General features: G+C 39.5%; 2 protein-coding genes across 6 annotated transcripts in view; one reads left to right on the forward strand and one right to left on the reverse strand.

Annotated features, from left to right (window-relative positions):
• sbf2 (SET binding factor 2) overlaps positions 1–14,987 on the reverse strand; it is a 118,344-nt gene that overhangs the window by 102,901 nt on the left and 456 nt on the right. For 2 of the 5 annotated variants that reach the window (XM_017304015.2, XM_008405276.3), the window contains exon 2: positions 11,306–11,455. Coding sequence is in view for 2 of the 5 variants with exons in the window: in XM_008405275.3 (XP_008403497.1) it covers positions 928–982 (55 nt within the window). In the remaining 3 variants the exon portion in view is untranslated. Of the gene's footprint in view, positions 1–927; positions 1,085–11,305; positions 11,456–14,898 lie in introns of those variants that run through there. The other 3 variants (XM_008405275.3, XM_008405273.3, XM_008405277.3) reach the window with 2 other exon arrangements.
• Positions 4,614–7,041, forward strand: adma (adrenomedullin a). The gene is made up of 4 exons (XM_008405272.3): positions 4,614–4,746; positions 5,335–5,437; positions 5,572–5,697; positions 5,813–7,041. The coding sequence occupies exons 2-4, from the start codon at positions 5,343–5,345 to the stop codon at positions 6,087–6,089; spliced, it is 498 nt and encodes a 165-aa protein (XP_008403494.1). The 5' UTR covers positions 4,614–4,746; positions 5,335–5,342; the 3' UTR covers positions 6,090–7,041.

A 14,987-nucleotide genomic window follows, 5' to 3' on the forward strand; every position in this document is an offset into this window, starting at 1 on the left:
AATAAAATGTTCTACTAAAAAGTCAATTATAAGGCTTTTATTTTAAATTCTCAAAGAATGGAGAATCTTTGGTAAACTAAATTACTTTCTGCTGAAAAATTCATGATGATATAAAACAATGTTGAATGTTTTTGTGATGGTGGGACAAAACTTACAGTAGGTCTCAATGTAATTTAAGTCAAACATTTAAACATTTAATCAATGCTCCTTCTGGTGACATTTGCTGTGTCCCACAAGTATTTTGGATGTTCTGCTAATGTACCTCCATGCGTTCTGTTGTTTCTTAAATTAATATTAAAATCATATTATCCTTTCAAGGCTGCCTGGGGAGAGAAGGGGTCAGCAAAACCTAAAGGGTTCTTTGCCCCCCCTGCGCCCCCCCTTTGTGGCGCCACTGAAAAATGATACAATAAATGACTGAGGACTGCAGCGGATAAAAACAGATCTATAAATAGCAAACATAGCATTATGCTAGAAAACTACAAATGAGTTATCAATAATCATGCCCGAGCTTGACTCACTGAACAAATAGATAAGGCAGGAGCCAGACTTGAACTTATATGGCCAAATCGGAGCTGCGGACGGACAGCTTTCCCGTTAACGGGCGCTGGAACACTGGATCAACAGGGCAGGATGTGACAGATTTTAAACCCATATAAAAAGTTTCACTTGATCCGAGTCAAATATCACATCCTTCGCTAATGAACAACCACCTCCTCCACTGATTTAACACAATGTGTGAACCCACGCCCCTCCGTGTGGTTTCTGACATCTGGCCTGCTAATGGGAGAAAAAGAAAGTGTTTCCCTATCTCGCCTTAGCCTTAGCCGTGTGGCTAACGCTATGTAGCATCAACATCATCATACACACAGACACACGGCCTGCATCAGCGCAGCTCCGCTCAGTCCGCGACCGCAAACAACTTACCGGCTTTCTCCTGGTCGTATCCGACGACAGTGAAATAGTCAGCCAACCTAGCCATTTCTGCTGCTTTTCCAGAGAAATACCAACACAATTCAGCATTTTTCCTCCTTCCAAAGAACAGCCATGTTTGACAGAAGGAGTGTCACTGCGCTTGCGTGCGGGAGTGGAGATACATCCATGGGCGTGGGCCCTTTCAATTTACAAACACATCACTGTATCCAATACTGACAGTTTTTATTTATTTATTTTTTTCCCAAATAATAATAGTAATAAAATATCCTTTAGGAAACGACAGGATTAACGTCCAGTACAACCAAATGTGCAGCAGCCACACGGGAATTGTTATTCTAATCTTAGTGAGCAGTGGGATTTCATTTCCTGCCTGAAACAATCTCGAATTTGCTGGCGGCTTTGAGGGCTTTTCAAGAGCTAGTGGAAGAACCAGCTCCAAGATACCGTATTTTAATAGGAAGAGGGGAAACTCAGGAATTAAGTTCTGCATAAATAGCCTATTACAAATCCAATTTTGACATAAATAAATATTAAAATAAGACTGTAATGTAAACAATATAAATAAGTTATCTAACCTTTACAGCATATTGTCCTTTGCTTATTGCCTCAAATATTAATTATTTAACACAATTTAAAAAACTGTACACAACAGACTTTTGTTCATGTCTACAGAAAGCAGAAAATGGTCAAATCATAGACAAGTGCACTGTTATATTTATAAAATTGGGGGGAAAAAAAATCAGATTCATCTACCACAACCTGTTATGGTTTGCTATAAATGAAACCTACAAGAAACTGTACAAATAAAAACTAAGATTCTTCAAATTTCAATGGACCATCAACATGATTAATACTGCCACAATAATATGGCAAACCAATAAATGGGTTTTTTGCTTAAAGAGTGCAGAAGAATTGGCAACAACTAAAGGATAACAGTTTTTCCACAATGTTTAACATTGTGATATTTATCCATCTTAAGTTCTTTTGTTGGCAGAACATGACTGTCACCAAGACATTGTTGATTAATGTGTTTTTGATTACATTCTCAGATGACTATTTTTTTTTCTTTGGACAGTTCAAATATGTACATTTAATTTGTAAATCTGACAAAGAAAAAGGCGAGCAGAAGGATGGAAGATTTCTTGTAAATGCAAATATTATTTTTCATAATATATAGCCTTTTCCTTCTTTATCCACACCAGGAAAATACTTCAATCAAATGTCACATCTTTCCAAACTATGTAGGAACCCAGAGTGCAATTCCAAACCTTACTTAAACAAAGCAAATCAGTCTGTACAGAAGTAATCTCAGGCATGAGTTTTTACTAAGTCAATATTGCATGATGTTTTTAGCCATTTCCTTAAGCGTATTTGATTTGTAGGTATGACCAATAAAAAAAACAAACCTGAAAGGTATCTTTCAGCGTCTCTAATTTTATTAAAATCATTTTAAAAATATTGCTAACAGTAATCAATCCACATTAGCTATATTATGAAGCAACATGTTCAAAAGTCACTGTTCTCCAACAAAACTTTTTTTCTGAACCAAATCATTTCAACTTATTGCAAGTTCTACAAAACTAACGATTCCTTTTTGGAACACTCATGAAGGAGGGTAAACTCTAGAGTTAGAACAAAATATTGGAGAAGAATGAAAACAGGACAACCTGTCACAGGGTATAGCACGTGGGGATTACTTCATGTGTGTGAGACAAATAGACAAACCAGCAACAATAGCAGGAACCCAGCAAGCGATTTCCCTCACTCGCCGTCTGTGTTTTCAATGGCTTTCTAAATTTTCTAAATTCCTGCACATTACTTTGTTAGCTAGTAAGGCAAAAATAAAGGCTGTAAAGAATTTGAATCCACAAGAAAAGACAACTGGGTTTATCTTGGAAAATTAGATGACAAGTTTACAACAGTCATGAATCAGCCTCTTGATGTTTCTTGATGTAAACTAAAAGGTGGTACAAAACCTATCAAACTCAAACTTCATCTTCACAAAGGAAGGGGAAAGATTGCTATATAAGGAGCCAAAAGGCAAAAGAAGAATTTTGTTATAACGATTGCACCATCTCTAGTCGTAAACTCTGTTGAGGGGATTACTGATCCGCTGGAACCAGTTAGCATTACAAAGTGCTTACAAAACATTTTCTTTTTTGACAACACATGTGTTTGCCATTTATGTATTTTTCTGGAGTTTAAAAATATGACACCACCAGCGGAATGGGGTCGCATGAGAATATAAATAAACTCATAAGGATTTCATTATCATACTAGGAAGTGAATAAGGGGTCTTGATATGCAACAGAGGAATGTCAACTGTGGAGCAAACCTCGTTTCATGTACATTTGTTCACAGTTAAAGAAAGTGAAAGCAAAATCAAAAGTGAAAGATTTTTCTGCCTCCATGCCTTGAGGATATTTCTACACTGGAATTTCTGTACTGTTCAAACCAAACGTTTTTTCTTCTGGTTTTTACAGCATTTCCTAAACTATGTGTGAGATTACACATGTGTTGGCACATGTTCTTTCTGGGTTTTAGAGTTTTCTTCATAGCAAAAATCACTGTAAGTTCAAATATTTGGGGCTCCAATTTGTAATTTCCTACATTCTGGATCACTTTCAAATATGTATCTTTAGTATAAAACACATGTTTTAAGTTTGGTCATGTAATGGAGTAAAAAAAAAATTAAAAAAAATAAAAAAAGTCATAAAAACTGACCGGATTTCTTTTCAGTCATCACCATCTAGATTTTATTTCTCCCTTTATGTAAAAGTGTATTCTAACTGTATTCTAATTGTTTAACATCATAATACGTATACATATATATATATATATATATATATATATATATATATATATATATATATATATATATATATAGAGAGAGAGAGAGAGAGAGAGAGAGAGAGAGAGAAATATAGAAATATATAGTATATATACACCTCACAGGCTCTTATTCAAACTCAGATTTATAATTGTAAAATTCCATTTAATTTTTTTAAACCTTCCAAATGGGTCCAAAGTCAATATTTGCCTTGTCCAAGCAAATATAGAGTTTATTGTATTTACAGCTGGACATGCTTATTATATTTAATCAGAAACTCTATGCTCGTCTCGAATTCATTGTCGTCTGGGTTTCCAGGCTCACATGGAACTTCACAGTGTTGGGGAGTGCCTTGGAAAGCCGAGGATGGGAACATTCCTTAAAGATATTTTCTTTGTTGCCGGAGAGACTGAGAAGAGCATAAACAAAAAGAATTGGCATATCTGACCTTAGAGTTTAAATATAACAATATAAAAGTTTGGCAATTATTAGTTGTAATGCATAGAAAAGAAACTGGGACAAACATCTTGCATTCCTATCTGAGTGTTGTGTTTGACTCATGTTTTTTTATTTTCATTATATAAGAGTGGATAGAAAATTAGGTTATGACTAAGTAAAATAACGAAAACAGGATAAAATGACAGCACGAGATTTCTTCATGTCTTTTCTTTAAAGTTTTGTTAAACATATGATTTTAATCGTCATTCCTTACACTTATTCCCCACCCCTTGTTGCTGAACATGAACACAGCAGAGCAGTTAAGTGCTTTGAATGGAGTGGGGGAGTTGCGCGTGTCGATCACCGAGCCCCTCCCACCTGGAGACCGCTATAAATGCTGCCTGTCTGGTGCATAGAGGCTAATAGCAGAGTGACACAGCTGCCTTACAGAAGCAAAAGCAACCTGGAGAATACCTGTGGAGTATTCTTTCACTGCTGACTTTGGAAGAAGAACTTTCTCGCCTATCTGAATTGAACTACAGGTATGTGCACTTTGCTTTAAAAGATCTCATATTGCTGTGGTTTGCCGCACTGCCAGCTGATGGCTTTATCCTTGCTCCTTTTTGAGGTCAAGGCACAAGTGTAGAGACAAGAACAGGTTATCTGCCTGGTTATATAAGCAGTTCAGCTCCTAATGTGTGCGGGTCTGCGTAGGAATTGCCAGCAGGCTGTCAAGCATCCAACAGTATTAGCACATTACTTGTTGTTCTTAAATACTGTAAGTGAAATTGTTATGATTTGCACGTTTTTCTGGACTTCTGCTGAGTCTATTTTAGACCATGTCCTTCAAATTACTGGCCAGAGGCCCAAAGCATGGTCACAGAATTGCTTAACCGAGCAAATTCTGACCTTAGCTTAACTTTCTAAATAAATGAATGATATATGCAAATAACTTGGCTTTTGGACTCTTGTGTAAGAAAACAAAATAGTGGTTCTTGGTGGAATTCTTAATGTGGTAGTTATTCATGCAGAAAGGGACAGAACGGAAATTTGTGCAGCTAAATATTATATTCCACCATAACTGTTTAACTTACCAAACTTTTTTTCTCTCTCTCCCTCTCTTGCCACAGGAGCCAAAATGAAAACGATCTTCCACTCCTTCCTCTATTGCTGCCTGCTGGCTTCAGTAGCACACTGTGTGGAACTTGAGGTGAATCCCGAGTTGAAAAAAAGGTGAGTTAACATTAAATCAGTTCATGCAGTAATAATAATAATGTTTCAACTCTGTTAAGTCTTCGGCAGACGTTAGCTGCCAAGAATAAGTCATTCCAAGACTAATGGAGTTTTTCCCCCCTCTTCTCTTGCAGACTAAGCATATGGCTTGGGAGCAGATTGAGACGGGATCTTGAAACTGTCGCAGTACAGAAAACAGCAGAGTCTGAAAACTTTGTCAGACCAGAGGACATCAGGGATATCTTGCTGCCACATTCCAGGTAAGAAATGAATTATCCAATCCTAGAAGTTCAACCACCTAATCTGATCAGGTTCTCCTTAAAAAGTTATAAAGTAACAGCATGGATTAATGTCCTGTCTCCCTTCTGTCTCTAGCACTGACATTAAGATCCGAACCAAGAGGTCCGCAGGTTGTGCCCTGGGTACCTGCTCGGTGCACGTCCTGGCACATCGTGTACAACAGTTCAAAGACAACAAGCTGAAGACCAGCGTCCCTATTAACAAAATGAGCCCTCACGGATACGGCCGGAGGCGCAGATCTGTTCCAGAGAGGCAAATCTCCCTAAGGATGGAGGAGGGCAGGTTGAGACCCGTGTGGAGTCTGAACAACTCGCAAGTTCACAAGCTTGAAGCTCTGCTCAGAAGGACATGAGGAGGACTCTGAAAGAGGACTTGGGAGCAAAATCAAGGGAGCTGGACTCTCCAGCTTGTGTCCCCTTCTGCTTGGCTTTGAAATTCTCCAAATGCCTAAGACTCATGCCAAGTACACTCCAGCGCATTTGTTCCAGACAGGAGGACTGAGTCAGAGTGATTCTGGATGCAGCCGTGGCTCTGGGATGCCTGAGCCTCGCGGCTCAGTGGACTAGAGTTTGCAAACAGCTGGCTTAAAGAAACTGGATGGCACAGTATGGAGCAAACTACAGGTGCTGTTCTCTGCCTGGCAGAGGAAAAGGATGAGTGCAAATACATGTGGGCACATCCTGAAAGAGGAAACCCTCTATTAGCGTTTTAGAACTTTACACATTTATTCCTCATGGCCTAGACTTTAAAAAGTGCTATTCCCGAAGGACTACATCATGTTCTATAAGACTGCTAATAATGGCTTGCACTTTTCCTTTTGAACTTAAGCAGAATGAATCATAAAAGAAAATATATCATTATCAATATGCCTAAAGAGCTTTAATGCTCTCCGTTTATATCAAGTTTTGGACACTGTACAAGGGGAAATGCCTTAGATTCTTTGAGCTATGTGCCAATCCATACTGGATTTAACTATACTTGAAAATGTTTTTGTCTGTAAAAAAAACAAAACAAAACAAAAAAACATGTGCAATCTTATTTTTTTAGTGCAGATATTTGTGTATATATGAATTTCTTTATTTAATTATTATATAAAAGTTACATTAATGTACTTATGCATATAAAGCTATTTTTGTACAGAAAGAGAGAGAAATATACCTATATGGGCATTGTAGCTATTTGTCATTATTCCTTTGCAAACTGTGCTAAATTGATGTGTTTTATATGTATGTTATTTTATATTTGTAAATGTATTTTATTTTATTTGTGTCATTCAATAAAACCTTTGCATACAAAATCTAAAACCTTGTTGTGACATCCCTTATTCTTTAGGGCATTCTATTGTCTTGAGGAAAACACAGAACACCTGGTCTCTCTTAAGGTCTTACAGGTTCTCATTAGCGTGCCCCCACCCCTTAAACTCTTCCTCTCACAACATTCCCCCATTTCTGACCCCCGCAGTCTCCTCATATCGGCACTAAAAGAAGGGCAGACAGGGTGCCGGGCACATTCCGGATGAGTTTCACTCATATTTGTTGGCTCGCCCCACACCACAGAGCAGCCCTAAAGCCATCAAGGGGGAGGTTGAAGATTTAGATCCATCTGCATTCAATGGTACGTGGTTTTGGACACAAGGAGCCTCACATGGGGGGTTCCGGTCTAGCATTCCTGCGAGAGCATCACAGAGACGGTGAAACTCACATTTGCCATAGATCACCTCGCCCTATTGTAGAAGCAAACAAAAGTACAGCCTACATGTGATGGATTAAAGTTTAAATTTACTGACCACTAATTATTGCATGACATAACCTGCAGACTTTGCTGCATGCAGGGTAACAAGAGGCGTCAGGTAGTCTTTGTTCTTAAATTTAAACCTTGATGGCTCTATACAGAAAAGGAACGATGCCAGTATGACTGAATAAGATTATCTCTATAAAACCCGGAGAGCTTAAATATCAGCAGATAGATCATCGGTTAAGAGAAATGTCTCAGTGAGGACACAGTTGCGATCGTAAATCCTGCTCTATGATGTAAATGCGATCTCTGGCGCCCTCTAGAGTTACCAGATCAGAAAGTACCGCCACTAAACTTTTAACCGAGGAAAAGAAAAAGATGAGAATCAATATTTGAGTCTTCTTGCTGATTTGTACGAAGTCTGCAATTCAACATAAACTGAATTATATTTAAATGCATTGCATCATTGACCGTGCAAGTTCATCTTAAACCTAGTTTTCTCATGCTGAAAATTATGATTTTTTTTTTCCGCAAAAGTATGCAAAATCGGGATCACTGCATGCATCTTCGTTCCATATAGGGATAAATTTGTCCCATACACTAAAAACTTCAAATTGAAATTCATCCCTACTATCAATCCCTGAAAACGTTACAAAATTAAGTCATACAGCAAAGGCAGTATAAAAACTTCAAATTCTTGATATAGAACAAAAATGCCAGAAGGACTAAAGGTGTGATTATTTTTGTGGAGTTCATCAATATATATAACAAAAAAAATTCAGGCATGTTTAATTTCAGCCCAAAACCTTTAGATTTTTATGCAATTTTTTATGCAAGTTGTAGTCAGGTTGTCAAAATGCTATGATTTTTAGTGACGTTATAGGAAAAATACTCAATACCATTTTGAAGCATTGACTCGTGAAGCACGAGACCAAAGACTGAGCTAAAAATTTAACGTTATTTAAAGGTTTAAAAGGCTCAGTTTTTTGTTGAAATATTTTATGGCAAAATTATTTAATCTGCCACACAAATCAAATGACTGCTCCAAGCAGAACAAAATAAGGTAAAGGAGTAAAACAATTGCGCCATCTAGTGGTCAGATACTCTGTTTGCAATTTATTTATCTCGAATGACAAACACCATAATTAGGAAAAACACAGCAGAAAGTAAATCAATAAAAAAAAAATTACCATCAAAGTTAAATCTCTCTAAGAATAGAATGAATGGATGTACTGTGTGTACTGTCCAGCTATGTGATGGTGTCACTCCTCCAGTAAGCCAATCAGCTTGTGACGCCATTGATGCACTGATGACATCAACAAACTGAGCAGTCTGGGTCAAGAGGCAAAAAATAATACCTGAATTGAAGCTCTTATTACATGCTAAGCTGCTGGTCTTTCATTCTACATTGCAATTGCCTAATTTTTCCTAGCTGGATATTGGCTTATTCATACAATGTAAAAACGTGCCAAAGTAAAAAATAAAAAAATAATACAGAAACAAAAGCTTTAAAATATCTCCTTTGAGTCTGGAATACGTCTCTGCTCTCCCGTGTAGGGTGTTTGTTGAATCCAATGAGAAGAGGAAGAATAAAAAAGGAAAGGAGATTAATTATAAATGTGACCATAATGTTGTCATCAAAAGGATACAGGCTAAGGACTAAGATGCTAACTTACTCTTAAGGTGCGGTGATAACCTCAGATGAGAGGATTAGCCTGATAATCTCAACAACTTCTGAGGCTAAATCGGGGACTGCTGCTTATGGCCTCACTATTATGCGAGTTCACATAATAGTGTGCACTCATGCTGCAGCGCAAGTCTGTCTAATCTTCTCTGCTAAGGCTTACGATGCAGAGCCTTGCAAAAGTATTCACACCCAAAATTCTTCTTAAACATTGGATCTATTACTGTTGGAAAGTTGGATGCGTTTCCTTAGGCTTTTATGTGGAGGAAGAAAAAGAACACAGCACTTGCAGTGTTTTAAAAATGAATGAAAAGAGTATGCAGAATCTCTTCCCAAACAAAATCTGGAGCAATTGCTGTTCTCTAAAAGCCTTAAAGGCTTACTGCGTTAGTAATCATCTTGAAGACCAAGAAGCACGGCAGATGGCTCAGGGATAAAGTTGTGGAGAAGTTGAAACAGGGTTAGGTCACAAAACAATAAATCAAGCTTTGAACATCTCACATAAATGTGCACCAAGAATGCAGAAGGCCTTCGCTGAAGGAGCGCTCAAGTGCAGCAGCTTCATAGGGTAGTAGATGAGGCCTAAAAGTGATATTATTGTCAGATTTCTTCTGTCTCCAACCATCAGCATTGGGCCGAGGAGATATGCAAGGACAGGGTTGTAAATAAGCAGCTACCCTCAACAAACTACACCACAGAAGATGGCTGATGCCACCACAGAGTCAAAATGGGTCTTTGAAAAAAATAGCTTCAAGAAATTAAGAGAAAGCAAAAAGAACTCCAGTCAACAGTTTGAACAAGAAGGGAACAAAGTGGAAGAAGGTTCTCTGGTCAACATTCCTCTGGACTTGCTTTTCAGCAAGAACAAGCTGGATAATGGTAATGGGAAGATGGATGGAGCAACTGACTCCTGGAAGAAAACTTACTGAGGGTGGCACAAGACTTGAGACAAAGCTACAATGGAATAATTTAGACCAAAGTAAGCTCATGTGTTTGAGGGACTCAAACATTCCACTCAAAACAATGGCAAGACTTGAATAATTGTGTACACAATATACTCTTTGTCCAGTCTGATTAAGTGCTCAGTATTTCGCAAAGAATTGTCAAAAAATGATTCTATAAAGTAGAAGGAGGTTCTACAAAGTATTGAGGCATGTGAAATGAGTGCAAATGAATATGATGTCCATATTTTTATTGATCAAAGAGTGAAGGCATTGTGACACTTTCCCTTTCTTTCCAATTACACACAACTTTTGTTTGGGCTATAAAAATGACTTTGAAGTGTGAGCCTACAATATTTTCAAGCTACTGTACTTCACTTTAATCTGCCAGGATTTGTAAAGAAATATTTTCCGACGTCGCTTCTCCTTTTGCACATAACCAGAACATGATAATTACACATAATCTTAAAATAATAATAACACACAGGCACTGAAAGTGGCTGCAACTCTTGTGAATATGCCTGAGTTAACTAATTCAGTTCTTGAGTCAAAATAGTCACAGAGAAACAGGCTAAGTCTTGCAGGAAATTATGTCAAAATGATTATTTACATGCTGAGAATCATTACATTTAGTTAACACTTCCTCCATTGAGATTAAGTCAATATAAAATGTTGAATCCTCATGAAGGCACATTTTAGCGTTTTGATCTTATCTGTTCTACTGCGCGGTCATCATGACACAGTTAAGGATGGAGTCAACCATGTTGCAGAGTGGAGGATAAGATATTACACATGTTTTCCCAATTGGAGCACAGCATAACTTGAATGTTTTTGTGAGAGAACTTGTGCACAATGTTTACCCACTTCAGAGACTGTTGAGAAGATAAGTGGAGGAGTCTTTGGTACTGGTGGGTACTGGTTTACAGACATTACCAACCATTGGCTGGTGTATTTGTACATCCTAACATCTTAATCTGCTATTAAATAAATTATACATTTTGTTGCTGGGTTGGATAATGTAATTTGAATCTTATTTATGCCAATCAACATAGAAGGGTATGTTTTGGGTGACTTAATAGAAACTATAAATTATTTTTTACAGTGTCTTTCAGAAATGTTGTCTTAGGTGAAAGCATTTCCCAGCACTTTGTGTCTTTCTTCTTCCTTAGGGCCTGGCTACTGAGGAAAATATGAGACAAGGAGACGCACCTCTTACAAAGGAGTCAAGTGTTTTCTGGGATAGAGTGAGCTTCTTCCATTCTCTTCTCACTCCTCACTCTCTCTGTACTGTAATGTGGTAAAAAGCTTTTTCTCCAGTAGCGTTGATCTCTTTATCAGATATGACTTTGACAATAAGCGCTGTAAGACAAGATAAAGATATCAGGATAAAAGCGATATATATCAGAGATCTGACTGAGTTGGCCAGTAATGGCCTCCTCTAGCCTCTAACAGGATTTACATTAGAAGCAGAAAATAACAACTTTATTTTCCAAAGGAAACATGGATATGATGTATGATCAGCTCCATATTTCCACATTAAAAAAACTTTCAGCAAGACTCATAGCCCAAAGGTCCAAGCAGTGGCACAACTACACATTATTCAGGTGGATGCGAAAACATAGATCAACCCCGAGGGAAGGAGAGACGCTCACTCGCCTCCCCCCCTCCCCCCTCAACTGGGTCCAAGTTAGAATAACTTAGTCACACTAGCCAAATTAAGAAATTCTGTACATTAAAGCTAAATAATAATATACTTAATCTATGTATCTAAGGATAAAAAATTTAAGTGATGCAAAATAATAAGAATTGAAGATGTGAATCTCAAAATAAACTAAAATCTGAAAATACCTAAAGCTCAGCTGATGGTGTCATGACTCTGTAAGGCTCCAACTGGTTAATTCACAACATTAGAGGCTTACTACTTCCTTGTGTGACATCATGGAAAAATAAATAATAACAATCAACCAATATGTCAGGAAGGGATTTGTGGACCTCTGAAAGTCCAATTCATCCCTGGGTACAATTCCCAGGTACCTGAAGGTGTTATATTAATCATTTTAAACAAGTATACTCTTGTTTAAACAGCTAGGTAATTTTCATCCACAATAGTTTTCACAAAGCACTTAGGCCTTGTATCCAAGAGATTAAAGTGTTGTGTTGCAAAATATACAAATGCACCCCCAGAACAAAAGACCTTAGGATGATTATGCTTGAAGGTAGTAAGAGGAGTCATTATCCACAGTGTAAGAAATTCTTTGTCAACATAGTATGAAGGGCCACTCAGAGAGGAAGAAGCCATTACTTCAAAGGCAACATAGAAAGTAGAAATACACCCATGGACAAAGATCTTTTTGGCCACATTGAAACCATCATTGTGTCTTTGAGGAAAGAACACCATCCCAATTTTACAAAAAAGATGGCATCATAAGGAAAAAACATGATCTGGAAGTAACTTAAGAAGCACCTCAATACATCAAGAAGTTAAAGTTTAGCCACAAAAGGGTCTTCCAAATGGACAATGACTAGAAGAATGTTGCCAAATTATGGACAGTGTCTTACACACACCAAAGTCAATGTTTTGGGAAACAATGCATTTTACAAAATGGTCAAAATCTACAGCAAACTATTTTGAGAAGCCTGTAGAAGGTGTATGTAGGTATTTTTGGTGCAAATTGAAAACGTTTTTGTACAATAATGTAAATAGGTTTCAACTCTTAGTAACTTCACAGTGTTAAAACAGAAACTGCAGTTGCTAGGAGTATCTTTAGCTACGTTTACAGATCCAAGAACCAAGGTTAATTATCTTTGTCCAAACCAACCAAGATAGATTTGTAACAGAAATACTTTTTTCTTCACACATAGCGCTGACTGCCTGTAGTTGAGAGCTGTCCAACTGAGAGAAATTGATATTCCTATATGTATATGTCAGGGTTATGATTTTAGCTTAATGAAGTAGATTTGAAGTAAGAAAACAAAGCTCATTTAGAAACTCCTCTCAGATGAGTCATAATCTCCAAAAGTGTTGCTAACGGGCAACTTCTAGTCCAACTTCAAATGGCAATGAGATGTAATATCCATCCATCCATCCATCCATCCATCCATCCATCCATCCATCCATCCATCCATCCATCCATCCATCCATCCATCCATCCATCCATCCATCCCCATCCCCATCCCCATCCCCAATCCGCCTGTTGATCTCCCGCTCCCTTTTTCCCTCATTCGTGAACAAGATCCCCAGATACTTAAACTCCTCCACTTGAGGCAAGACGACCACCCTGACCCGGAGAAGGCACTTTACCCTTTTCCGGCTCAAGACCATGGCCTCGGATTTGGAGGCACTGAGCCTCATCCCAGCCGCTTCACACTCGGCCGCGAACCGCTCCAGTAAGAGCTGCAGATCACGGTCTGATGAAGCCAATAGGACCACATCATCGACAAAAAGCATAGATGTGATCCTAAGGCCACCAAAATGGATGCCCTCAACACCTCGGCTGCGCCTAGAAATTCTGTCCATGAAAATAATGAACAGAATTGGCGACAAAGGGCAGCCTTGGTGGAGTCCAACTCTCACCGGAAACGAGCCCGACTTACTGCCGGCAATGCGGACCAGACTCTGACACTGGTCATACAGGGACCTGACAGCCCGTATCAAAAGGCCCGGTACCCCATACTCCCGGAGAACCCCCCACAATGCCCCCCTGGGGACGCGGTTGAACGCCTTCTCCAAGTCCACAAAACACATGTAGACTGGTTGGGCGAACTCCCATGCACCCTCCAGGACCCTGCTGAGGGTGTAGAGCTGGTCCAGTGTTCCACGACCAGGACGAAAACCACACTGCTCTTCCTGAATCCGAGGTTTGACTATTCGACGGATCCTCCTCTCCAGGACCCCTGAATAGACCTTACCAGGGAGGCTCAAGAGTGTGACCCCTTTGTAATTGGAGCACACCCTCCGGTCCCCCTTTTAGAACAGGGGGACCACCACCCCAGTCTGCCAATTCAGGGGAACTGCCCCCGATGTCCATGCAATATTGCAGAGTCGCGTGAGCCAACACAACCCTACAACATCCAGAGCCTTAAGGAACTCCGGGTGGATCTCATCCACCCCCGGGGCCCTGCCACCGAGGAGCTTTTTGACCACCTCGGAGACCTCGTCCCCAGTGATTGGAGAGCCCAACCCAGAGTCTCCAGGCTCAGCTTCCTCAACAGAAGGCATGTTGGTGGGATTGAGGAGGTCTTCGAAGTATTCTGCCCACCGGCCCACAACGTCCCGAGTTGAGGTCAGAAGCACACCATCCCCACTATAAACAGTGTTGGTACTGCACTGCTTCCCCCTCCTGAGACGCCGGATGGTGGACCAGAATCGCCTCGAAGTCTATGGAAGTCTTTCTCCATGGCCTCTCCAAACTCCTCCCACGCCCGAGTTTTTGCCTCAGCAACCACCCGAGCCGCATGCCGCTTCGCCCGCCGGTACCCATCAGCTGCGTCTGGAGTCCCACAGGCCAAAAAGGCCCGATAGGACTCCTTCTTCAGCTTGATAGCATCCCTCACCGAAGGTGTCCACCAACGGGTTCGAGGGTTGCCGCCGCGACAGGCACCAACAACCTTGCGGCCACAGCTCCGATAAGCCACTCAGACTCCTCGTGGGGGACATATTACATGAGATGTAATAAGGGTAAGTAAAAAAAAAATCATTATGAATTTTAAGAAAATGTCTAAGACTAGCACTCTAGCTACTAAAGGCTCATAAAGAGTACCGTTTTAAATAAACTTGTGATGAATGTCTCTTAAATATATACCATTGCTGAGGAGGTTGAAAACTTTCAAACGTTCACGTGTCGGCCGTTTGCTGTTGGTAACCATGGCCGAAAACCGGACGTTGTTAAGC

Source organism: Poecilia reticulata, chromosome 3, assembly GCF_904066995.2.
Source record: "Poecilia reticulata chromosome 3, P_reticulata-male-v2, whole genome shotgun sequence".
Lineage (NCBI taxonomy): Eukaryota > Metazoa > Chordata > Actinopteri > Cyprinodontiformes > Poeciliidae > Poecilia > Poecilia reticulata.

Bases quoted from the DNA above. Each gene is read 5' to 3' on its own strand.
- adma (XM_008405272.3), top strand. From the start codon at position 5,343: ATGAAAACGATCTTCCACTCCTTCCTCTATTGCTGCCTGCTGGCTTCA. The intron at 5,438-5,571 runs GTGAGTTAACAT...CTTCTCTTGCAG, and splicing joins AATCCCGAGTTGAAAAAAAG to ACTAAGCATATGGCTTGGGA. The intron at 5,698-5,812 runs GTAAGAAATGAA...TTCTGTCTCTAG, and splicing joins ATCTTGCTGCCACATTCCAG to CACTGACATTAAGATCCGAA.